The 26,384-nt window shown below is 36.1% G+C and overlaps 1 protein-coding gene across 5 annotated transcripts in view; it reads right to left on the bottom strand.

Moving 5' to 3' along the window:
- LATS1 (large tumor suppressor kinase 1) overlaps positions 1 to 26,384 on the bottom strand; it is a 45,517-nt gene that overhangs the window by 17,384 nt on the left and 1,749 nt on the right. Inside the window, exons 2-5 of one of the 5 annotated variants that reach the window (XM_079146836.1) lie at positions 13,424 to 13,918; positions 8,761 to 8,908; positions 2,025 to 2,306; positions 793 to 1,775 (exon numbers count right to left, since the gene is read on the bottom strand). In XM_079146836.1, the coding sequence (XP_079002962.1) occupies positions 793 to 1,775; positions 2,025 to 2,306; positions 8,761 to 8,908; positions 13,424 to 13,774 (1,764 nt within the window). In that variant the 5' untranslated portion in view covers positions 13,775 to 13,918. Of the gene's footprint in view, positions 1 to 792; positions 2,307 to 8,760; positions 8,909 to 13,423; positions 13,919 to 23,002; positions 23,170 to 23,990; positions 24,119 to 26,384 lie in introns of those variants that run through there. The other 4 variants (XM_079146834.1, XM_079146835.1, XM_079146833.1 and 1 more) reach the window with 4 other exon arrangements.

The raw sequence follows: 26,384 nt of genomic DNA, 5'->3' as shown, positions 1-26,384 counted from the left end.
AGGAAAAATGAACTAAGAAAATACATACAGACAGATTTTAGTTAGAAATCCTAAGAACTACAATATGGATAGGTTGTGGAAACTATCATGGGTTTTTTCATCAAACACAATTCAGTTTATAGTAAGAATAACAATGCTGCATTATAAAATCAGATTCAGGATAATCATTTTAAAAGAATAACTTTCTGAAGTACAGGAAGTTGTTAAATCACAAGTTTGAGCTTCTTGGATTTTGAGTGGTAGATATAAGATTAGAAATCAAATCTTTGAATTTTAAGCACATGATAAAAATGATGATACTATGTAATATCCAGTGAAGAGATTTATGTGGATCACAACACAGATCGATGAAAGTGGAAGTTTATATTCTGACAATAATATCAGCACATTTCTCTCTAGATCACTATTAAAATGAAATTAGAAGAGGAAACTGATGAGATGAGATATATCTCTGATACTTTGACCCAGATATTTCTCATTGATTTTTGAATGTTGTAAGATAATGTACAAACTCTAGAAAATAACCCCTACTTCAATTTCTGAATAAAAGGTTTATATACACCTAAACCAGTATATTGTAAATTATGTATTTTTAAAATTTAAACAAGAACTTTACTATAGGAAATTCTGAGTAACTCTAAAATAAAAAATGCTTTAAAGTTCATTCACTTAAATAACTGATAATATATTTTCCCATAAGAAGTAAGAAACATACTGGAGCACAATATTTTAAAATAAATATCCAGGAAACAGATGATTAGGTATAAAAATAGTTATTTTAAAAAGTTTTACCCGCATCATTTCGTTCTCTAATTGTTTTTTACGATGTAGACGTTGCTGATGAGATTTGAGGACATTTTCTACATGTTGCTCCATAAAGAATTTAAATGCCTGAGGAGAATAACTCTGAATACGAGATTCCCTTCGCTCTTCATCTTTCTTGTTTTTCCTAACGGTGATAGGTGAAGTTGTAATCTGTTTCTTTTCTTTATCCCCACTATCAACATTTTCAAAACTTTTCTCACTCTCATCTTCATTGGACAAACTAGGCTGATCCTCTTTACTAGATTTATTTACAGACTCATATGGAGGAACAGATGGATTTTGGTGTAGCAGATGTTTTGGATAAGGTGGTGGTGGACCTTGATAGTTTGGAGCTTCTGCAACAGGTGGCTTAACAGTCATATTTGAAGTAGTACCCTCAGAAAAAGGGCTGGGTTGAACAGTCTGAATTGGTTGTGGTATCCACGAAGGGTGGGTAGGTGCTAACGCAGTCTGTAGCTCTGGTTTTAATACACGCATGCTTTTCACAGGCTGTTGAATAGGAGCTGGCGTGATCGCAGTGACTGTTGTAGCTGAAGGCTGAGAATTAGCAGAGTGACTTGTTCTATTTCCTAAGGGATTATTAAAAGAATTTGACCTCACTGGTATGTTAGGTTGCCATGTAGGAATTTCATGCCCACTGCTTGGGGATGACTGGGCAGGAGCAGAAGATGACTGAGGCCAAGCTGTCTGCAGTCCAGGTATATTAATGTTATAAAGTTCCAGGTTATGACTGTTTCTGTTTGGCACCATCATAGACTGAGGAATATTCCCATTCGCGTATGATGAAGGAGCAGCAGACCCCCCTGTTTGTAAAGCAGAAGGGCTTGGTCCATTAGCTGGGGTCAGAGGATATGGAGGGGGTGGCTGCCGATTCACAGTGCCAGCAGGGACAACATTTTGGTGTATCATAAAGTCAGTCTGACCACCACCATTCTGAATTCCAGGTCTCCCTGGTGGAAAGTTAAATTTGTTAGAACTCTGCATGATGATTGGTTGTCTGCCCACAGGAACAGAATTAATGCCTCTCTGTCCCTGGTTAGGAGGATTCATAGGGGAAGTATTAAGAGGTGGTGGTGGGTAGCCCTCCTGCCATGCCCCAGGTGGAACAGGAGAGATTCGGGAGATTACATATTCCATGTTCCCAGAATACCTCTTTGTTTGAGAGTTTGGTTCCCAAGATAGGGGAGGTGGAGTTGTACCTCGTGGAGGGGGAGTCTGGCCTCTTGGAGGTGGTGGAGGAGTAACACTCCTTACTTGAGGTGGTGGTGGGGGGTTCACTCTCTGTCCATTGCCAGGGTGAGCTTGAGAAAATGCTGTTATACCAGATCCAGACAAAGGTCTTCCTACATCTGTCTGTGAGTTGGGACTTTCAGAACGGTAGACCACACTTTCTCCTAGAGGTGGGCCGTGTCTCTGAGGAACTAAAGATTCTTTAGAGCCTTTCCAGCTTTGTTTACGGTTAATTGATTGTTGCACACTCCCTATGGTAATAAAAGAGAAAAAAAATCATATTTTTAACCTCTTGCTTCTGAAAACTTTAGCTTAAAATTCTGATAAGACTAAATGATATTCAAGTCTCTTTCAAGAATTAAGAAATTGGGAGGCTGAGACAGGAGGATCCTAAGTTTGAGGCCACTCTCAGCAACTTAGTGAGACCCAAATAAAAAATGTAAAAAAGGGGGAGGGAGTTGGGGATGGAGCTTAGTGATAAAGTGCCTTTGGGTTCAACCTCCAATAATAATAATAATAATGATAATAATAAAGAAAATGGAAATATGTTCAAGAGATCTATCGTACAACACGGAGACACAGTTAATAACAAAGCATTATATTCCTGAAAACTGCCGAGAGTAGGTTTTAAATGTTCTCACCATCAAAAAAAAAAATTATGCGAGGCATTGCATATGTTAACTATCTCAATTAAGCCCCAAAAGAAAAATTATACAGAAATAAAGTTTATTTATTTTTGACTACTACATTCTCATGGCTCAAAATTTATAAGGTACAAATGATACCTACTTTTGTCCCTTAGCCTACCAGTTTCCTTTACTGACGGTAACAAATGTCATCAGTAAGGTGTATGATGGGCATACAAGTTAGTAGTATACTTTCTATGTAGTATTGTTCCTGTTTTTGTTTTGTTTTGTTTCTCATTTAAAAAATGAAGGTTTTGTATCAGCATATAGGAGGATTCATGGGGGAAGTGTTAAGAGGTGGTGGAGGATATGTTATGCTGGGCGTGTGGTGCATGCCTGTAATCCCAGCAGCTCAGGAGGATTGTGAGTTCAAAGCCAGTCTCAGCAACTTAAAGAGACCCTAAAGAGCTGAGAAAGACCCTGTCTCTAAATAAAATATAAAAAAGGGCTGGGGATGTAGCAGTAGCTAAATGCCCCTGGGTTCAATTCCTGGTCCGAATAAATAAATAAAAATAATGTTATCATGGATTTTCCCCCCTTCTGTATGGAGTATCCTAATTTATTTGATCAGTTCCCTAACTAATGGGCCTTTAGTTGTTTCCAGTCTTTTGCTTCACACACACACGTACAGCAATGAAAAATTTTGTGCATCATTTCATTATATATATGTACACATATCTGTAGATAAATTACTAAGGTGAAACTACTGAGCCAAAGGGTATGTCCATTTGTAATTCTGACAGCTACTATTTTTTTGGTGGGGAGGGGTACTGGGTATTAACCCAGGGGTACTTTACCACTGAGCTATTCATCTCCAGATCATTTTATTTTTTTATTTTAAGATAGGGTCTTGCTAAGTTGCAAAAGCTACCTTGAATTTGCAATCCTCCTGCCCCAGCATGCAGAGTCACTGGGATAACAGACATGCACCACCATTCCTGGAACTACTACTTTTAAGTATATTTTAACATGGCTTTTAAAACAGAAAAAGAGGGGCTGGGATCGTGGCTCAGTAGTAGAGTGCTTTGCCTACCATGTGTGAGGCACTGGGTTTGATTCTCAGCACCACATACCAATAAATAAAGGTTCATCAACAAAAAATAAAAATATTAAAAAAAAAGAAAAACAGAAAAAGAAGATAACCAGCTGAACATTTCATAAGGTATAGACTTTACAGAATCTGCCTTTGATGGAATTTCCAAATAAATAAGAAAATAGACAATATATTTTTAAAAGCAGCATTTAAAATGGAACAGTCTGTTCCCTCAAAAAAAAAAAAAATATATATATATATGTATAAAACACTGTTGAGGCTCAGAAAATGATACCACAGAGATCTGACATGCTACAGTGCACAAAGTGTCAGAACCAAGGTCTCCCCTGACCTTCCCCCATCTCACTACGGTCAGGGATCTTCTTTCTTGGAAGCATTTATCTGACTAAGGGAAGTTCCCTTTCCAGAAGGAATGTAGTTGTTATGAAATCTCATTAACCAGGAAGGATTAACCACTGGAGAAGAGACTGAAACTCAAATACCAAAACTAGAGCCCAGAAGAACTTTGTTCCAGGCCACTGTCTATTCTTGGACTCATTCATTTTCCCTAAAAGAAATACCCACAAATTTGAAAGGTCAATATTATCTTGAGAGAAAATATACGTAACAATATATGACCAAAAAAAAAAAAAAAAACCCAAAATAATAAATGCTCAGAATGTACAGTTTAACACTCTGCTTTATCTAGGCTGGGGCAGCATTCTGGATCTGTGACTTCGGGGAAAGTTATCTCTCTGGGTAAGGCAAACAAGTCCTCTAGCCATCAGGCCCACACTTTCCTCAGATAGCCAGCTGAAGTTAATGCCATGCCACACATCCATTTTTTTATGAGTTAAAAAAAAAGTTTTTAATTTTAATAAAATGTAGAGCTGCATGGATAGTTCTAATTCATAATTTTCCCACTCATTTTTTAATTGTTGCATCATAGTTGTAGATACTGATGGGATTTGTTGTTATATATTTGTACATGCAAACAATATACACAATATAATAATATAATTTGGCTAATATCACTCCCCAGCACTTCCCTTCTCCCTCCCTCAGTTACAATTTAAGTCCCAATAACCCTGAAGTATTACCATCCCTCTGTCCTGTACCTCCCTGGTGCCCTCCACATTTTCCCAAACCTATCTAACATGCTTATCAGGCCTACTCTGCTCCACAACCAGCCGTGTTCATGCCTCACTATTTTCTGCTGCAGGCTTTCTTCCTGCCATACTAACACTAGTTTTCTTCTGCTGATGTTACTTTCCTCTGAGCCCTTTGAAATTAAGTTTAAAAATAAATAAATAAACTGGGCCAAAAGGAGGGATTCTATTCTGTCTATGCTCTTCTTTTTTGATTCCGGATCATGACTATTTTTTTTAAAAACCCTGCTCTCTTGAAGTTCATCCTGTATGAGAGGGTTCATTCTCACTGAATGAACTCCTACTCCCTTTCTCATTCATCCTCAGCTTTGGCATTCTGTATGCCTAAGCCCTGCCATCATTCTGTAACCACAGTATCCAGAGAATGAACTGTCTAATGCCCTCATCTCTCAGCTCCTTGACTTCACTCCATTCTATCTCAATTATCACTCTCTCAGATCACATTTCAAATTTTGATGTCACATCTGCTCTCTGAAAATCACTAATTCGAAGTTTATAATCTTGGATTACTACTTCGCTTCCATCTCTTTTGTTTACTTCTACCAGAAAAGTTCTTTGACCTCATCAAGATCTCCAATATCAATCCCTACTTCATCAGTCTTCCTCTTTCTTTATGGCACACTTGACCAAATTCAAATCCATGGTCCGTTATTTCTTCCTTCCCTCTGTATTCCGTTCCCTCTGTCCTCCTTTCTATTCGTTCATAAAATACTTACTGACATCTACTATATGCCAGGTACTCCTCTAAGCAATTCAGGTACATTGATGAACAGAATAATACCCCTGGACCCATGGAATCTACATCCTTAGGGGAGGACACAGACAGTAAACAAGTGAATAAACAAATAAGGAAACATCAGGGCAAGATAAATTCTGTATGTGTAACATAAATGGTGTCAAATGAGAGTAACAGGAGGACAGAAAGGAATAATCAGCAGTCAGAAAAGGCAACTCTGAGAGATGACATAACAATTCACTGGATAATGGTCCTGAGTTGGGAGCTTTTTATTTTCCAAGAACAAAATGAAACCCAGTATGGTCACAGAGCAGTAGATGAGAAGAGTGGTACTGCATGAAATGAGAGGTAGCCACACTATGGAGAGGAATTTGTAAGGAATGACAAGTCAGTGAAGGCAGAGTTAGAGCATCCTCTGATGAAGGATTTAAATAGCAATATTATCTTTCTACCTTATTTTGTACTTGGTTAATAAAACTGTGGTCATGGGAAATTTCAGCTATCTACTTTTTCCCCAATTCTATTAGAAAAGATGATTGGTAGATTGATTCTATTATAAATAGAATCAATAGGTAGATTGATTCTATTATAAATTCCTGATTAGCATCCTCAAAGGATTCAGCATGACCCAGAAATCTTATTATTTCTTTGGTCTCCACTATTGCCATCTTCAGTCTCCTGAAATTGTCTCCCTATTCCTAACTCATGACAAAGCAAATGATTTTCTACTTCAGAGAAAGGATAAGACATCAGAAAGTAACTTCCTTATCTTCCCTATGTAACACAAGCCTGTCTGCTCCTGTGATAGCAGAATGACTATTGCTCTTTTTAGCTAATCACTCATCCTGTGTTTTGGACCCATTTCCTCTTGGCTTCTCATGATCCTTATTGATCCTTCTCCCTTGAATATTTAAATTCATCCTCCTAACTGAAATTATCTAGTCATCTTTTATACATGTCTATGGGGGAGGCTGGTAGGGATGAAGAGTTTATCTAGAAACTCTGTACTTTCTACTCAATTTTGCTGTGAACCTAAAATTGTTTTTAAAAATAAAGTCTACTAAAAAAAGAACAAAAAAAAAAAAAAAGAGAGAAAGTAACATCTAACTAAATAAATAAAATAAATAGGACAGCTTTCTCTACTTCCATATAGGCCTCTACTTCAAAATGTTATTGAGAGCTGGCCTATAAACTGATATTGGACTACCATGAGTGAAGTATATAAATTGAGATTAAGAATTGAACTTTTGGGCTGGGGGTACAGCTCAGGTGGTAGAGTGCTTGCCTTACAAGCATGAGGCCCTGGGTTCAATCCTCAGCACCGCAAAAAAAAAAAAAAAGAACTGAACTTTTGCCAGGTGTGGTAGCACAAGCCTGTAACCCCAATGAGTCAGGAGGCTGAGGCAGGAGGATCAAGAGTTCAAACCCAGCCAGCAACTTAGCAAGGCCCTAAGCAACTCAGGGAGACCCTATATCTAATAAAATATAAAAAAGGGTTGGAGATGTAGCTCAGTGGTTAAGCATTCCTAGGAACTAAAAAAAAGAACTTTGACAGAGCAATTTGACAGAGCAATCTGACGCCTATTAAACCTTATAATAAAATATCTGGATTTATACTTTGTCATTTTAAATTTTAATTTTCTAATTCATTTTTATTGTATTTTATAAATTGATTAATTCATAATTGGAAATTAAAGAAACCCAAGAACTTTACCACAGACAATCTGCATCTTCTGATCTGTAGTCACACACCTCATTCACTGCACCACAGGCCCCACTAGATTATTTGAGAAGCACTATTCTCGCTGATATCCTTCCTTACTCTCTTGTCACAGAAAATTTTCTTGAAGAGTTGCTATCTATTGGCCAGACGTGGTGGTGCACATCTCTAATCTCAGAGACTTGGGAGGCTAAGGCAGAAGGATCACAATTTCAAAGCCAGCCTTGGCAAAAGTGAGGTGCTAAGCAACAAAGTGAGACCCTGTCTCTAAATAAAATACAAAACAGGGCTGGAGATGAGGCTCAGTGGTTAAGTGTCCCTGGGTTCAATCCCTGGTACCAAAAAAAAAAAAAAAAAAAAAAAAGGAGTTATTTGTGTTCTTTTCTACCTTGTATCACATTTATTCTTTAGCCCCCTCCAATGTGAATTATGCTCTCACTACTGGAGAGACAAGTTACCTGACATATTATGAATTGTGATCTCTCCCAAAATCCATATGTTGAAGTTCTAACCCCTCATTATCCCTCAAATGTGACCACATTTGGTAATTAAGGTTAAATGATATCATTAGGGTGAGCTATAATGCAATATGACTTCTGTTTCTGTATAAGGAAATCTGCACAGGCATAGTGACACATACCTGTGATCCCAGAGACACTGGAGGCTGAGGCAGAAGGATCACAAGTCTGAGGCTAACCTCAGCAACTTAGTGAGACAGTCTCAAAAGTAAAAACAGGATGAAAGATATGGCTCAGTGGGTTCAATCACCACTACCCAAAAATATATATATATATTTACACACTTAAATAACAAAGAAATTTAGGAGTATGGTATATTAAGTGAATACATTAGCATTTAGTATAACTCTGCTCCCCACTTTTTTTTTCTTTTTTCGCCTCAGCCACAAGAATCAAATATACACATATAGACCTACTCAGATTTCCCATGGGAAAAGACAGGGAACCACAAATGTGGAGTTACTAACAGTGATGTTTTCTTTTTACTTAATTCTTATCTAAATATTCTAAGATGAACACATTTTACTTTTTTACAGTATGAAAAAATATGAAAAGATTTGTATGATGGTATGTTGGGGGCAAATTATACATTTAAATCATGATACAACCAGTCAAGTCGTTTGCAGACTAGATTGCTGCTTATTAGAATTACCCATTAACTTGTAAGTGTGAAAGCTTCACCCTCAAAGTCATTCTGGTATAACACTATAACTTTATATTGTTAAAATTTGAGACTTTGATTTACTGGGTTGCTTTTAAAAATTCTAAGACCAAAGACTTGATATACATAAGTGTTTAAAACTGTACCATAATGGGACTAGAAAAAAAGGTTTGATGAATCACCTGGTTTCATGCTGGCATTAATAGGTCTAGCAGCTGCTGCAGCCATCTGCTCCCGCCGAGGATCTTGGTAACTCATTTTACTAATGAATTCAATTGCTGCTTCTATACTTCTGTTATTAGTTTTCTGAAGAGCTTGTATAACCATATCCTGATACGAAGTTTAAAAACAAAAAAGAAAGAAAATTTAAATCTTTTAATTAATAAAAGGAAAGAGCACTGAGTTCTAACAGGGAAATTCCTAATTAAGAATGACAGAGCCCCAGTTCTTAATATTAATATCCTATTTGCAACTATTAAAACAAAACAAAACAAAACCCCGCCAAAACAAGGACCAAACTCAGGACTTTGTGTGTGCTAGGCAAGCACTGTGCCACTGAATTAAATCTTCAACCTCAAAAACCCCAGTTTCAAATTACTAAAGGTAAACAAAGCAAAACTTCAAAACTTGAAAATGTTCCTTAACTATTTTCACCTTCATATAACATGTCATTGTTTTCTTCTAGGATTAACTTCCTCAGGGTACAATCATAACATGATTTCGGTTATTTTTCATTTCTCTAAACAGAGACTACCAGAATGTTAAAAAAAAAAAAAAAAAAAAAAGGTATCCATCAAAATACTAGATAAGACATTTCTGTATCATTAAAACATTTTATCAATCACCTTTGCCACTATGTATACTCGTAAAAGAGCCACACAGTTCTGGTTTTCATCCTCTTAAGAAGTTACATTTTCTGAGAACTATGTTTATAGGGACGAAAAATACAGGAAAAATGGTAGAAGAAAATACTAAACTAGATATAATTATGTAATGATAACTTTGGGAAATTAGATAGTATGATGCAACAAACAGGATTTGGAATCAGACTGATCTGAGGTTGAGTTCTAGCCACTCTACTTCGTTACTGTGTGAACTTTGGTAAGTTAATGTTTCAAGTCTGTTTCCTCAGCTCTAAGAGGTTATAGGGTTGATGTGAGGAGTAAATAAGAAAATGCATAAAGCACATAAGTGCAGTACCTAGAGCTCAAATGTGGTTGTCCTCCTTTATTGCTGGTCCTTTAAGGTAAACTTAAACGTAAATTATACAGTAATATATGACATGCTTTTTTCAAGAGGGAGGCAACAACATACTTCTTCTAGAGGATTTAGTATTTTCAAATGATACCTAAAAATGAGAAATGGCTTAGAAAGACTAATGGGTGAACAGGTTGCTAACAGATGTTAACATTCTATGTAAAATGGCTGGAAGATCAATGTAAGACCAACCAAAGAAGGGTTTTGGTGGAAACCTACTGCCTACCTAAGATCCATTCTTCCTTTCTTGAAAATGCTACTGATCTTGTTATTGGAATAATTTTGCTATCTCTCATTCAGGTACTGATCCTGTTTCCTAGGGAGCCCATATGATACTTGTTCTAGAGCATGCTGCCACTAACAAGTAAAAGTTGAGACTAATAAAAAGTCCTAGGCACTGATCTTTAACAGTCTGAGCCAACAACAGCTGAAGTGAATCGCTATCTTGTTTAAAGAGTTACTTTGATTTTTGTTAGAAGTGACCAAACTCAATCCCAACTGAAACAAAGGTACAGTGTGGTCACATTTTATGCCAATTAGACTTTGCAAATTTGTAATGGTATACAAAGAAATTAATGAGTCTTATTTTGTATGCAAATATGAAAGAATACAAATCACCTAAAATTAAAATTCATGAGGAAGTGCTTAATTTTAAAACTGGTTAAGCCAGTGAATTATAACTATGCTATTATCTATTACATGGCAATGCCACCTCCACTGGCAATAAAATTGGCACACCTTGTTCTTTTTCAATATCATGGAAATGATGTTCTTAATTGCACTGGAATTTCAGACTCTGATTTTTTTATTATGCTGGTATTTATTATTTATTTATTTATTTATTTTCTGCAGTATTAGGAACTGAACTCGGGCACTCTACCACTGAGATTCATTCCTACCCTTTTAAATTTTTTTGAATTTTGAGACAAGGTCTCAACAAAGTTGCAGACACTGGCCTGAAACTCACAATCCTCCCTGCCTTAGCCTCCCAAGCTGCTTAAATTACTAGCATGCATGGCTTTTATTTCTTAATATTTATAGTTATGTTTTAAACTATTGTTTGTATCTGGAACATCAACCATGGTTTCATTAAGTTGGGGTGTTAGTGCCATTGTAAAAAAGAATTTTCTCAAATCATTAATTTTGGAATAAAATTCTTACGTGACAAGAAAACATTAGGGTAACATAATTATGCCTATTTTTCATGTTTATGAGCAAAATTAAAATCCAATAAACAGTGTGATGGTACATGACTATAATCCCAGTGACCTGGGAGGCTTAGGCTAGATGATTTCAAGTGTGAGGCCAGTCTGAGAGCAATTTAGCAAGAATCTGCCTCAAAGAAAAAAAAAAAAGGAACTGGGATGCGATACAGTTAAGTGGTAAAGTATCCCTTGGTTCAATCCAATACCACAACCCCAAAAGAAAAAAAAAAAACTCCAGTGATTGTATATATTGTATAGTGTGTGCATCAATCCTATTTAATGTTTATTCCCATAAGGAGATTAATCTTGAAATATTTGAGCTTTTAATTCTATAGTTACCAGAAACATTCTTAAAAAAAAAAAAAAAGAACCTGCTTGAACTTGGCATAGTTAATAAAAAGAATTTTGAAGTATTAAGTTCGGCTTTGAACAGTATAAATTGTACAATATGATGGGAAGTTACCAGAATAAGTGATTCAAGGAGGCAACAGAGTAGAATGCTATATATATATATTTTAATTTTTGTTTTAGTTGTCAATGGATCCTTTATTTTATTTATTTATATGTGGTGCTGAGAATCAAATCCAGTGCTTCACACATGCCAGGCAAGCGATCTACCACTAGCCACAACTCTAGCCCAGACTGCTATATTCTTTATATCATAATTATCATAAATAATACCAAATCTTCATTATTTGGACAAATGAAGAACAATAAACATCTAAATGCTTTTACAAGGCAACTTTGCTTTAGGGTTATTGTGTCATAAGGCAAAAAAGAAACATGTAAGTGCACTAAAGCTAACACATCTTATAATGCAAAGCAATTATTATAATTATTGCTAATAAATAAAGAATAGGACATTAGGGGTGGAGATGTAGCTCAGTGGTAGAATGCATATCTAGCATGTGCAAGGCCCCAGGCAATCACCACCACTGCAGAAAAAGGGGCTCGGGGAGAACAATGAACAATGCCTTGTATTTCTTAAAACTACATTAGAAAGAAATTTTAAGTCTCTGAAAGGTATGGTCCACGTATGGTATGACTTACTACCTGACTGATGGGTTCACACATCTATATGATGATTTATCTCATCTAAAGCATTGCCACTTAAGGGCCTTCATAGCTATGTGATTTGATAAACTCTGTTTATCAATATATACGATAGGAAAGAATAAGATCAATATTCTCTTTATTCTTTTTCCTTTTGGCTAAATTGGAAGAAGGTGCTCTGGAGAATCTCCAGAAAAACATTTCCTAGGTTCTTTCCACCTCCTATCTCTATTTTCTGGTACAAATCTAGTATTTTTAAAATACTCAAGCACGAAATTGATAGAAAATGATATTAGTCAAATAGTAAGGAGAACGAGCCAGAAAAAAAAAGAATCCCTTTTCCATTTGTGTAGCTATAAATATCCCTTTTTATATTCTGTATTATAATTCATGCTTTGGTTCTCATTTTAAAAGTTAGTCATGTACCACATAATGATGTATCATATTTATGTTCATAAATATGATATATGGATGGTCCCTTTAGGCCTAGGTGTATAGTAGCCACACCATATAAGATTATAGTAATAAGTATAGCCTGTATTCACTCAAGAATGAGATTGCTGAATGGTTCTCCCTTAAGTCTTGATTGATGTATGAGTGTATAGAGATATTTAGAAATGTGTTCACCAAAATATTAACACTAATGAAGGAATTTTAAGGGCAGTTATCTTTTTTTTTGCGGTACTGGGGATTGAACTCAGGGCCTTGTGCTTGTGAGGCAAGCACTCTACCAGCTGAGCTATCTCCCCAGCCAAGGGTAGTTCTCTTTATACAGTGGAACTTAAGATCATTTTCTAATTTTTAATGGACTAGGTAACATATAATGAGGATAAAAGTTACTATTTGAATTTTGTTATATTTTACGTAGCCAAATTTTATCTCAAATGATTTCTGACACCTAATATATTCATTCGCAAAATATGTGATCATAGGAAACAAATTTTATTATTAACCTAAACAAAACAGGATTAAATTTGCATGCTATGAAAAAATTTCAATATAAAAATCTGGCACAGTGGTGCATAACTGCTGTTCCAGTTACATAGGAGAATTCCAAGTTTGAGGTGGGTGTAGATAACATGGTAAGAACGCATTCCCCAAAACATTCAGAATTAAGTTCTGAAAGTAAATATTAAAGCTAGGTGGCATAGGTAGCTTTAACTGAAATTTCAGTACTTTGGAGAAATATGTGATTTGGGCCACAACATTCTTTACTGATGGAGTACACAAATTTATACAAAGTCATTCAAAAGAAGTATTTCAGCTTGAGCATACCTAAAGTGTTTTGTACAGGGTAAGAATCTTTCCTTTCATCTTAAAAAATTCTTACCTCATCAAATCCAGCAGCCTGCAAATCTTGAAACATTTGTGGATTAATTTCTGAAGTACTCCGGGAGGAAGAACTTGTTTCATTTGCAAATGGTAGTAGAGAGTTTCGAATTTCTTGCAAGGCTTTATGATATGTCCCAAATTTGGGCGTATTTCTCACTTGCCGAGGATCTTCAGTTGACATTTTGTTAATGTTATGCTCAGCCTTAGCAGCATCAGATGGTTTGGATAAATTCCTAAGGGATTCCCGAATTTCTTGCAACATTTGTCGACTGCTGCCAGTGTAATTACTGGCAGGAAAGGTCTTAGGCCTCATTTGTCTATATCCTTCTGGCTTTTCACTCCTCTTCATGAAAACATCTATATATGTAACCCACACAAAAGATTTTAAGAGCCACTTGATAGATTCAGAGCTTTCTCTTGAGCAAAAGTGAAAATGATCCTTTGAGAAAGTCCCCAGGAATGTTAAAATTCTTTACAACTGAAATAATTAACCCTATGAAAGAAAAAAATAATAAATTAAAGCCATACAATGAAATTTAAAAAATAGTACCATTTAGGAGGGGAAACCCTCACTGATAATAGGAGTTAAGAGATCAGGTTATAGTTCTGGCTCCATCTCTGTGCTTATTTCCAAGTCTATAAATGTATCAACCTTACTTACTTCCATCAATAGTTACAATGATTTAGAAAAATAACTGTAAGAGAACTTTACTAAGCATATAAAACACATTCAAATGCAAAGGATTACTAAGTGAACAATACAACAGGCAATCTCTCAATAACTTCACCTAGTAGCTCCAATTTTAGATTTATAAATTAGACTTTAGTATAAGATTTTCATTAGAAGAAAAGGTACTGCTGCTTTAAAAAGGTTTTTAGCTGGGTGTGGGGGCACAAATCTGTAACCCAAGCTACTAGGGAGGTTGAGGCAGGATTCCAAGTTTGGGGTCAGCTTGGGCAACTTAGCGAGATTCTATTTCAAAATAAAACTTTTAAAAGGGTCTAGGATGTAGCGCAATGGTAGAGCTTTAGCACAGCATACACAGGCTCTGGGTTCAACTGCCAAAAAGTACAAAAAAAAGAGTTACTTAAATCACTAATCTAGAAGTTTTCTTCATGCTTCTAAAAGAAATGTTTGGGTTTATTCTCCAAACTGCAAAGACAGTAAGATTATCAACAATGAGACTGGGAAAGGATTACTGAAGTCAACTTTTTAGTATTCCTCAGTTATGCATGCATGTCTTCAACACACTGAAAGAACAGGCATTTAGAGTCTACTTATATGTTTCCATTGATGGGAAAAATTACTAACTCAAGAAAGTCAGCTAGGTCCAATGGCCATACACACCTGTCATACCAGCAAGTCAGGAGGCTAATGCAGAAGGATTGCAGGTTTAAGACTAGCTTCAGCAACTTAGTAAGGAGTTCAGCAACTTAGGGAGACCATGATTCAAAATTAAACAGGCTGGAGATTTAGTTCAGTGGTAGAGCACTCCTGGGTTCAATCCCAGTACAAAAACAAAAACAAAAGGCTGGGGAGATAGCTAAGTTGGTAGAGTGCTTGCCTTGCAAGCATGAGGCCTTGGGTTCGATTCCCAGTACCAAAAAAAAAAAAAAAAGAGTGAGCCACCCCATTTGTGATTTGTAATAATTTTGTAATAACTGTTAGAAAGGTGATCTTCATGAGAAGCATCATGAAATCTCTCAGTGCCTGTGGATAGCCCGATACTGATCAGTGCTAAACAATTTTGCCTGTGTTCTTTTCTAGTCATCCTAAAATTTCTGGCTCTCTCTACCTTGTAAGTGAACAAAATCAAGTTCAGTTTCCATAAAACAGTATGGAAATGGTACTGCCGGGATTTGAAACACTGTCCTTATCATCTATTGGGAGTCTATTTCCATCCTCATTAAAGGTAATTATCACTCATGTTACCTAAAGATGTCTATAGATAGATATGCTGATATCTCTTTCTTGTCATTTAAATCTCTGTCCTGTTTCTTTCTCAGAGCCTTTTCCTTGGTCACCTCATTTACCCTGTGGCTCACCCTTCCCTACCTCCCCATATTGGGAATTAAACCCGGGGCCTCACACATGCTACGTAAGCACTTTACCTACTGATTTATGTCTCCATCCCTTTTATTTTTATTTTACTTTCTTTTGAGACCAGGTCAGATGAAATTGTCCAGACTCAGTTGTCCAGACTGGCTTTGAACTTGTGAGTCTCCTCCCTAAGCCTCCAGGATAGCTGGGATTACAGGTATGTGGCATCCATGCCCAGCTGTTTCATTTTCTTGACAGTACTTATCACTATCACTTATCACAGAATAGCCCTACTTGTTCATCTGTTAATTGTTCACTTCTCCTTACTTAAAAATAAAAGCTCCAGTACAGAACTGCTTCATCATCACTGTCTGTGTATTACCTGTAAGACAGCCTGGAAAATAGTGAGTACTTAATAAGTGTATACATACATACTGAACAAATGAAATAAACATGCACATCCTAAACATCCCCGGTTCCTTTAACTATTCCTTCATTTTAATCATCTCTTTTGGATACAATCGTACTTTGTCAGAATTCTTTAGATGCTAGAAAAGCGTAGCACATAATAACTGAAAAGCAAAGAATGGGACTCAGGTACTTGTTCAATTCATTAATTAGCACTGGGGACTTAGGCACAATTTTGCTGCCACTGATGCTTGAGGTATAATGGCTGGAGTAACATCAATCCTATCAGTTAAACAAGAATTAAAAGGAACAATAAAATGCAGCTAAAGGTATATACATACAAGTATGTGAAGATGTAGGATGTTCCTCGCAACATCATTTATAATAGCAAAAGAGGACTTCAACCTAGATGATCATCAATGGCGGGGTAGTCAAGTAATTCATCGTAAATCTATATAATATTTGACTAAGTCAAAAAGAATGATGTACTTTTATCTAAATGTACTGACGTGAACAGATACATTTTATTTTTTTTTATTGTTTTGTTTTGGCAGTACTTGGAAGTTCAATCCAGGGTCTTGTACATGCTAGGTAGGCAACTACATGCCCAGTCCTGTTTTTACTTTTTATTTTGAGATAGGTTTTCACTGAATTCCCCAGGCTGTTCTTGAACTTTGGATTTTCCTGCCTTAGCCTCTGAAGTAGCTGAGATTATAGGCATGTGCCATCATGCCCACCCATAACATATTCTTTTTGTGTGTGGTACTAGGGATTGAACCCAGGTTCTCCAGCATGGTAGGTAAGCTCTCTGCCATTGAGCTACAGCCCCAGCCCCACAATGAATTTTTAATCAAGAACAACAACAAGAAAACAACTTAGTTCCAAAAAGTTCACATTTAAAAAACTATGAATAAAGTAAACCCTAAAAAAAAAGCAAGCTTCAAAAACAAATATATTTCATATTCTAAAATATATTACAGTGACGGTTGCACAACTCTGTAAATAAGCTAATAACACTGAATTACATATTTTAAATAGGTAAACATTGTTATGTAAATATTTTTTAATTTCTAAATAATTATTATAGTGAAATACATAACATCAAATGTGCCCTTTTAACCAATTTTTATAATTTATAACTTAACAGAGTTGTTAAAAATAAACCCACTTTTTATTTTAAAAAATTATATTCCACATACACACATATTTGTAACAGGACTGAAACAGGACAAAGACCTATTAACAGACCACCAGAAGTAGTTTCTTAATGGTTTTGCATGATTTATGAGTATTTTTGTGGTAAAAATAGCTAAATTAGTTATGAATCATCAAGCAACATGACAAGTAGCCCACATTTCTCCGTTTAAAAAAAAAAAAACTTTTGTCACACTATCTTACAGAACACTAAAAATTATGCACATTCTATCCACAACAAAACCCAATCTAGTGATTCATCTCATACACAAAATTAGGACATACCTTGTACTTTTTTGAAGGAAGATGGTCCCTAATAATAATTTCTTTTCTAAGTCTTCCCAAAATATTAATTAATAACTTACTGATAAATTTTTCTAGGCTTAAAATTTAGTTCACCATCTAGCATTTGCAGAATTCACTTATGGCCTTTTCTGAAAGTTAAGATATTTTCTGTAGCTGCTGGATTTTACAATTTCTCAAAGATTAAAGATTAATAGTAGTTGTGCAATTTCACATGTCAATTCTCTCAGTATTCAGACTGCAATTCATTTATGCTGTCTATGTGGCTTTCTTTTTTTGGTGTGTGGCAGGGTGGGCTCTGAGATCAAACCAGGAGGGCTTTAACATTGAGCTACATCCCCCCTCCTTTTCATTTTTTGTTTAGAGACAGGGTCTCCCTAAGTAGCTTAGGGCCTCAATAAATTGCTGAGGCTGTGATTCTCCGGCCTTACTCAGCCTCTCAAGTCACTGGGGTTACTAGCTTGTGCAACCAACCAGCACCCAACTTAGGTATTCTTTTAATGTTACACGTATTTTAACTATCACTTTTATTGTTGTTGCTGCTGCTGTTTTACTGTTTCCAAAAAAATAAGCATAGTTTTGCTTCTCTTAAACACAAACAAACAAAAACCCCAAACTTCCTTTTCCCTAACATGGGACCTGGTCAACAGTAGGAACCACATTACTGCTTTGTTCAACATTTGTTAAAGTCTATTAAATGCAGGTGACTCCTCTCTTTTTACTGCTGAGAAAATAGTTTTATTGGGGCTGGGGACGTGGCTCGGAATGCCTGAGGCCCACAGACCACCACGGAGAGAAAAAAAAAGTTTTTTTTTGTGTTATCTAATTATAAAAAGATGTGGGGTTGGGGTTGTAGCTCAGTGATAGAGCACTTGCCTAGCACGTGTGAGGCACCAGGTTCGATCCTGAGTACCACATATAAATAAATAAAATAAAGATATTGTGTCCATCTACAATATAAAATATATTTCTTAAACAGATGCATTCTTATTGAAATATTCACATATTTTATAAATATATAAAGTAGAAGTAGAAGTCTCATAATAATTTACCTCCCACTACAGAGAATCATTATAGTGAGTTGAATAATGACCTCCCCCAAAATATCTACCTCTTAATCCCTGGAAGTTGTAAATGTTACCTTATTTGAAAACGGGAACTTGATAGATGTGATTAAATTAAGAATTTGGGTGTGGGGTGGGGTAAAAATAAATAAGTAAATAAACAATCTCGCCTGTGTGCAATTACAGGATGTCCTTGTGAGAGGTATAAAGAAATTTGGGGGGCTGGGGAGATAGCTCAGTCAGCAGAGTGCTTGCCCTGGGTTCAATTCCCAGCACCCAAAAAAAAAAAAAAGAAAGAAATTTGGTAGACACAGAAAAGGAGGCAATGTAATGATGGAGGCAGAGAATGGAGTGATGTGACCAGAAGCCAAGGAATGCCCACAAGCAACAGAAGTTGAAGTGCCAAGAAACAGTTTCTCTCCTAGAGACTTTTGAAGAAAAATAACCTTGCTAACACCTTGTTTTTGGACTTTGGTCTCCCAAACTATAAGAGGATAAATTATGTTGTTATATGCCACCAAGTGTGCAGTGATTTTTTAAACAAACCACAGGAAACTAATATAATCACAATTAACACTGCACATTCTAACATGTACTACTACTAATTGCCACTAACCAAATACACAAAATGTAACATCTTAATCTTTTATATAAACATGAATTTACAAGAAAAGAATGTAGTATTGCCCAAATTTGCCATATTTAATCTTATTTTCCCCAGAGCATTTTATGAGATTCATGTTCTACAGAATAAACTTGAAAAAATGCTGGACCAGAGAGATTCATTCTTTCTGCTCTGTAATTCTGTACTTTGGTGAGTTAACTCCTAACATTGCTAACATCTAAGTGAGCATGGTCACAGAGATATCTGAGTGCTAGTATGTGTGTAATAGTGTGGTGTAGGTTTAAATAAATGAAAACTTATTTTATCTCTTTCATGTACATGTTGAAATACTTGTCAATAAAACAATGTCTGGAATTTATTTCAAAACAATATAGTTGAGGGGGATCATGAACTGAAATTAATTTCCATGCATGTATGAGTTTGTCGGAATGAACCTAACTACTACGTATAACTATAAAGCTCTGACAAAAAATATATAGTTTTGCATTGAAATGTATGGGAACAAAATAGAAAATTTCTAACACTCCTTCCTGTTTAGGTGACAATGCAGATCATATTTTGAGACACTGGCTTCATAATATTAAGGGAATGTAGATCCCTGAGGCACTGTGGATAAAGACTCTCTACTGACAACCACTGAATTTTGTGTGCAAAACAGAAATCTCTGTTGAGTAAGCCATTGATATTTGGGATTATTATTCGTAATGTTGTGGAAATAGACAAAAACTGCCCAGATGAAAGCAAGCAGAGGCTGCTTATTCAGAGCACCTATAGGAAGAAAGTTACCTACTATCACTTGTGCTTGGTAGATTCAAAAACAGGCAGAAGAGTGGGAAAGCTTTATAGCAAAACAAAAAAAGGGAAGACAAGGCATGTGCTGATAAAGACTGTTGCCAAGGGGAAGTTGGAAGTGGGCTTACTAGAAAAGGGCATCTTAACTGATTCGTCTGAGAAGTCTATCTAGTTTTCTCTAATTGGTACTGAATTGGAAATAGGCACAAAACTTAGGGAGACTGGTAGTTACTGACCAAGTCCAGACTATTTGGATCTACTGCTACAAAGGATGTGGGTCAGAGTTGTAGTTATATACATGATCTGACCATTGTCTACTTGTATATTCAGTTTCTCATTATTCTAATACAGAAATTGGTAGCTAGAAGTAGGTGCTACTACAACAGAAACCTATACAGTATTAGCTTGGTGATCAGCCTAAGGGCTGTGAGGATACTGATACTGGACACTGGGAAAATGGAGAACCATGATTCACAGTGGCAAAATATTTGGGAAAGCTGTTGCCTATAATAACTTACAAAGTGATGAGGAACCTATCGTAATCCTACGAAGAGTTTGGAAAAAACAATCTCAGAAGCATATACTGATTGCTACTGGCTATTGGCAAAGTACAGTTATGTGCCACATAACAATGTTTCAGTTAGTGAAGGGCCACATATTTGAAAGTGGTCCCATGAGAGTATAATGGAGCTGACAATTTATTATCAGGTGACATCACGGCACAATGCATCTCTCCCATGTCTGTGGTGATGCTGATGTAAACAAACCTACTGTGATGCCAGTCATATAAGACAGCACTTACAATTATGTACTACATAATACTTGATAAATGACATTACTGAGTTATTTACTATATTTTCTTATCATTAGGGTGTAATCTTTCTACTTATTAAAAAATAAAGTTTACTGTAAACAGTATGCAGGTTAGGCCAGCAGCAGCCTCATACATCTTTGTTCACTGCATCTCTTGAGTACATTAAGAGACTATGTGAAGCCAGGCGTATGGTGGTACACACCTGCAATCCCAGCTATTCAGGAGGCTGAGGCAGGAAGATACCAAGTTTGAGGCCAAGTCATGCAACTTGTCAAGATCCTGTCTCAAATTAAAAAAAAAAAAAAAAAAAAAATTTCTTTTAAAAAAAGAGCTAGGGATATAGCTCAGTGGTAGAGTGCTCATCTACAATGCATGAAGCATACTAGACAATTCCCAGTACCCCCACTCTTTGCAACACATACACAAAGAGAGACCATGTGAGTGAGTGATCTATATCATCTGGGTTTGTGTAAGTGCCTCTATGATGTTTGCACAATGATGAAATTGCCTAATGAGACATTTTCCTGATTACATCCCCTTGTTAAAGTGAAGCATAACTGTACTATAAGTAAAAATTTTACTGTAAGTAAATAAGTCAAGAAAGCAGCAGTTAATTTGAAAGCAGAAATAGAGGGGAATAGAAAGAGTTCAAAACTGAAGTCTTTTCCAGGGTTAGAAAAGCAGCTTGCTCCTGGATTCTAAACAAGAAGACATCTGATTAAAAGAGAGCACAGAGATGCTGAAATCTCTTACCTAAGAAAGTGCCTCGTGGTAAATATCACACTAAGGTTGTAGCCTTCCCACTCAGACCTAATAGCCTCAAATAATCAACTGAGAAGAGGAATGGAAGCTCTCAAATTTCTTGAAGAGGTTAACACATGATCTTCGGTGTGGTTACTCACACATGGAACTGATTAGAACCAAACAGAAAGAACAGAATAGTCTTAATGAACTTTAAGGAATGTTTGTTTAAAAAAAATTTTTTTTAATAACCTTAAGTTCAGACTCAAAAAAAAACCAAAACTGTGACCATTCAAAATTTAAAACCATTGGGTCCTTAAGTTCTATGAGCGGTAAGCTAGCTGAGAAAGATCTAGATCTTACAGAAGGGGACTATTCCCACAATTTAAATGTGGCCATGGGTGAGAATGGAAAGAAACATCCCAGGAGGTTCTAAGACAACAATGGAAAAGAGGGTCTAAAAGAATAATGGACAAGGCTCATGGAGAATAATCCATTAGTGAGCTCTTGCCATGTAATCAAATCAAGGTCCAATCAAGGAAATCTCCCCTACCTCTAGGACTGGCTGCCTTTTAGTGCTGGTGGCTTATACAATATCTGCCTATAGAGCCAGATACAGTGGTACATGCACATGAAGCAGGAGGATGCCAAGTGGGCAACATACTGAGACTCCGTCTCAAAAATTTAAAAAAGTTTTTAAAAAGGGCTAGGGACATAGCTCAGTGGTACAGTGACCTTGGGTTTAATCCACAGTATATCAAAAAAGGAGAAGGAAGTGGAGGAGAGGGAAAGGAAGAGGGAGGAAAAAGAGGAAAAAAGAAATAATAATGTCTATGGAGATTTCAGTATTATTATAGACCAGCAATTGCTGTTTATCTCCCATTCTCCTTTTCTAATAATAAGAATATTTACTATTGCCCTCTCTTGCTCCACCACTGTAAACTGGTGATTGAGTGGGAGACAGAGAAAAGGAAATGTTCAGAACTTAAGGGGACAATAAGAATAAGAATGAAAGTTTGTGCCAGGTAGATTACTTCCTAGGTCTCTGGACCAAAAGGAGCCCTATCTGGACCCAAATAGAGATTACTGACATGTGGACAACAGGATGTATGAATCTAGATGCTACCACCATGAGGACTAAGATGCTGATAAAAGTACACCATAATATTATTAACATCTTTGCAGAGCAATAAGTATATGTCCTTGATCCTAGGATGCATGTTTTCTCATATTATAATATTTCTGAAATTGAATATCTTAAAATCTATATTAAAAGTTCCAACTGCTAAGAAGAGAAGTTCTGGAAGAGCAAATACTACACATGCCTAACTTAACCATAAATAAAAAGTGAAATCTGCTTATCACCTCTATTGTATTATTTTCATTCATGGGATAGCATATGAGTCTCAAAACATTTTGAGAAGACTCCACTATAAGATAGCATTTTGTACACAGAAACTGTCATACAATAGGCAGTGCAATCAAAGGCATGAATAATTGCCAAATTTAGGCAAGATCACAGAACTGTCAAAAGTAAAACAGATTCATGAAGCATATGAAATACCTATCAAAACCTTTGGAACAGTGGCACACACCTTTAATTCCAGCTACTGGGGAGGCTGAGGCAGGAGGACTGCAAGTTTGAGACTAGACTGGGCAACTTAATGAGACCCTGTCTCAAGTTTAAAAAATGGCTGTGGATGTAACTCAGTGGAATAGCATTTGTCTAGCATTCAACAGGTCCTGGGTTCAATCCACAGGACTGCAAAAAAGGAAAACAAACAAACAAACCACATATATACATACATATGTATATATTTACATATACACTCAATTACAAAAACAATAAAGAGGTTGAAGACAATTAGCTAGTTATATGCTGGGCACTGTCATAAGCCTGTAATTCCAGCAGTTCAGGAGGTTGAGGCAGGAGGATAGCAAGTTCAAAGCCAGCCTCAGCAACTTACCAAGGCCCTAAGCAACTTAGCAAGTCTCAAAAACACAAAAAGAGCTCAGTGGTTAAGTGCTCCTGGGTTCATTCCCTGGTACTCTCCAGGGAAAAAAATTTAGCTTGTTATAAAAAAACAACATGTCATCAAGATGTTTTGTTAACTACCCAAAGCTCAAAGTAATTAGAATCCTAGATTCCGAATGTGACACTCATGATTTTATTATGACAAACGAAAATTGTATACAGTTAACTGGATAAATACATGCTACTGATGATTAATAAAACCATGTTCTTTCCCCTAAAAATTGTTACTAAATAGATGGGTTGTCTTACATTCATGCTATTTCAAAACTAAAAAAAATGACAACTCAACCTTTAAATAAATGTATATTAATTTCATCATATATTATAATTTACCTGTCCCCTACTGATGCACATTTAGGAGGTCTCCCACCCCTTTTTTTTTTTTTGCTATTATAAAATAATGTTGCAAACAAAGAACTACTTAAATTACTGGTATTATTCTAGTTTTGAGGATAAGTGAATTCATTTCATTATGTTTTATAGCATACATGCATATAGCATATTCCTCAGATACATCAAAACTGGTTGCCAGGCATAGTGGTACATACCTGTAATCCAAGTGACTTGGGAAGCTGAGGCAATTTCATGGCCAGTCTTAGCAAATTAACAACACCCTGTCTCAAAAATTAAAAAGGGCTGGGGTATAGTTCAGTGGTAGAGCTCCCCTGGGTTCAATCTCCAGTACCAAAAACAAAAACAACAAAAAGTTAATAAAAATATGCTGCAATAAAAATTCTTGAGCATTCCTTAAGATAAATTCCCAGAAGTAAAAATACTGGATCCAAGTGAATGCCTAAGGCCAGGGGTATAGGTCAACGGTACAGTGCTTGTTAGCATGTCTGAGGGCTTGAGTTCAATCCCCAGCACTGTGCAAAATAAGGAAAAAACTAAATATGTGTGTATCATGTGTTAAAGAGAATGCATATTTAAAATTCTGATATTTATTGTTAGAATGTCTTCCAGAAAGGCATACTCATCTACAATTCCTTCAACAAGATATGGCCAATATTAAAATAATCAAATCTTACTAATCTTTATTACAGTGATATATGTTAAAATTCAAATTAATAACAAAGTTTTCTTTTTTTTAAAAGAACTCTTCAAAGAAGCCAGGTATGGTGGGACCTGCCTATAATTCCAGTTATTTAGAAGGCTGAGGCAGGAAGATCTCAAGTTGGAAGTCAACCTGGACCACAAAGGGAGTCCTTGTCTCAAATAAAGGAACTCTTACCTCTTTGACAGTACAATGGTGCTAGATTACTCTTCCTAATTAACAGTTCTAATCATGTCACTTTTCCCTATTAAATAACATTAAATTACTCCTTTAACTTAGTGGTTCTGGAGTCATACTGCCTGCTGTGACTCCCAGCTCTGTCACACACTAGCTGTTTGACTCTGGGCAAGTTTCTTAACCTATGTGCCTCAGTTTCTTCATCTTCAAATATGGGCAAAATTAGGTTCTATCTCATAAGGTTTTGTGAACGTTGAATAAATTTAATACAAGTCAAATGTTTAGAACAAGCACCTAATGCATTGTTAGTTATTATCTGCTTATCTCTGACCCATACTTCCCATTATCCCCATACTTGTACTTTATTCTCTAATTAAACCAAATTACCGACTCTCAGGTAACATGCCTTATGCTTTTCTACTTTCATGTCCTTAATCATATCTTTACTTTTTTTTTTTTTTTTTTGTACTGAGAATTGAGTTGGGGGGCTTTACCACTAAGCTACATCTCCAGCTCTTTTTTTCTTTCTTTTTTTTTTTTTTTTTGGACATAGGGTCTTGCAAAGTTGCTCAGGGCCTCACAAAATTGCTGAGGCTGGCCTTGAATTTGCAATCCTCCTGCCTCGGGCTCCAGAGTTACTGGGATTACAGGCAGGCACCACCTTATCCAGCACATCCTATTTATTCTTATTGGGAGAGTCACTGATATATTTCTTCTTGTAGAAATTATACCCAACCTTCAAGACCTCACTTAATGCAAACTTTCACTGCATTTCCATCTATTATCCTTTTCTGAAAACTATATTCTATTTGCATGATTTAAATAAAACATGCTTTTGTTCTTTTACTTTTTTCCTACTTGGTTCAGATTTATAGAGCTTGACTGATCTATCTATATGTTCAGAAAAAATATATATATGTGTGTGTGTGTGTGTGTGTGTGTGTGTGGTTAAGACAAGGAAATGAATTCAGAGATGTAAAGTGACCTTCACAAGGTCATGTAGTCAGCTGGATAATGCAAGGAATGGTCTCCTTACATCTAACCCAGTCCTGGGCTGTTTTCCTCATACCTACATCTTGAATTTCCTATGCGTAGAGTAAGATTCACTTATGCTTTTAAGGGACACTTAAATTATTTAGACTACATAGATAAATTTCAATTGTTTTGAAATTTAAGACCCTCTTAAAAATACAACTATCAGTAAATCCAAATACAAATTGTTTCCTTGTCCAATTTAGGAAAAAAACAGGCACCATTACATGATAAGATTTCAAAGTGTCACCATGGGCTGAATTATGAGAACAGCAATGACAATTGATGGTGTTTCTCAGCAGCAGAGTATTGGTTTTTCAGAGAGTAATACTCACAAATCTCTTCACATAAACATTCTCTTCATTTACTTTCTAAGAACTAACTGATCGAAAGTGAAAACAAATGGCCCACGCCTGAAATTCCAGTTACTAGCTTGGATGAAACAGAAGTCTTGCAAATTTGAGGTCACCCTGGGCACTCAGCAAGACCCACTTGCTAAGTTAGACAAAATAAAAAGGGATGTACCTCGAGGTGAAAGCCCCTGGGTTCAATTCCCAGTACCACCAAAACAAACAAACAAAAATGAAAACAATAAGTATATTTTTATCTTCATGCTGAAAGAAGGTAATTTCTTCCTGACAATGTTGCTAAAATGACTAATAGTGGTGTTAAAAAAAAA

Source organism: Sciurus vulgaris (assembly GCF_902686455.1).
Source record: "Sciurus vulgaris genome assembly, chromosome: 7".
In the NCBI taxonomy this organism is placed as follows: Eukaryota; Metazoa; Chordata; class Mammalia; order Rodentia; family Sciuridae; genus Sciurus; species Sciurus vulgaris.
The sequence above is the reverse complement of the archived record's forward strand: the minus strand, read 5'-3'. Positions and strand labels throughout refer to the sequence as shown.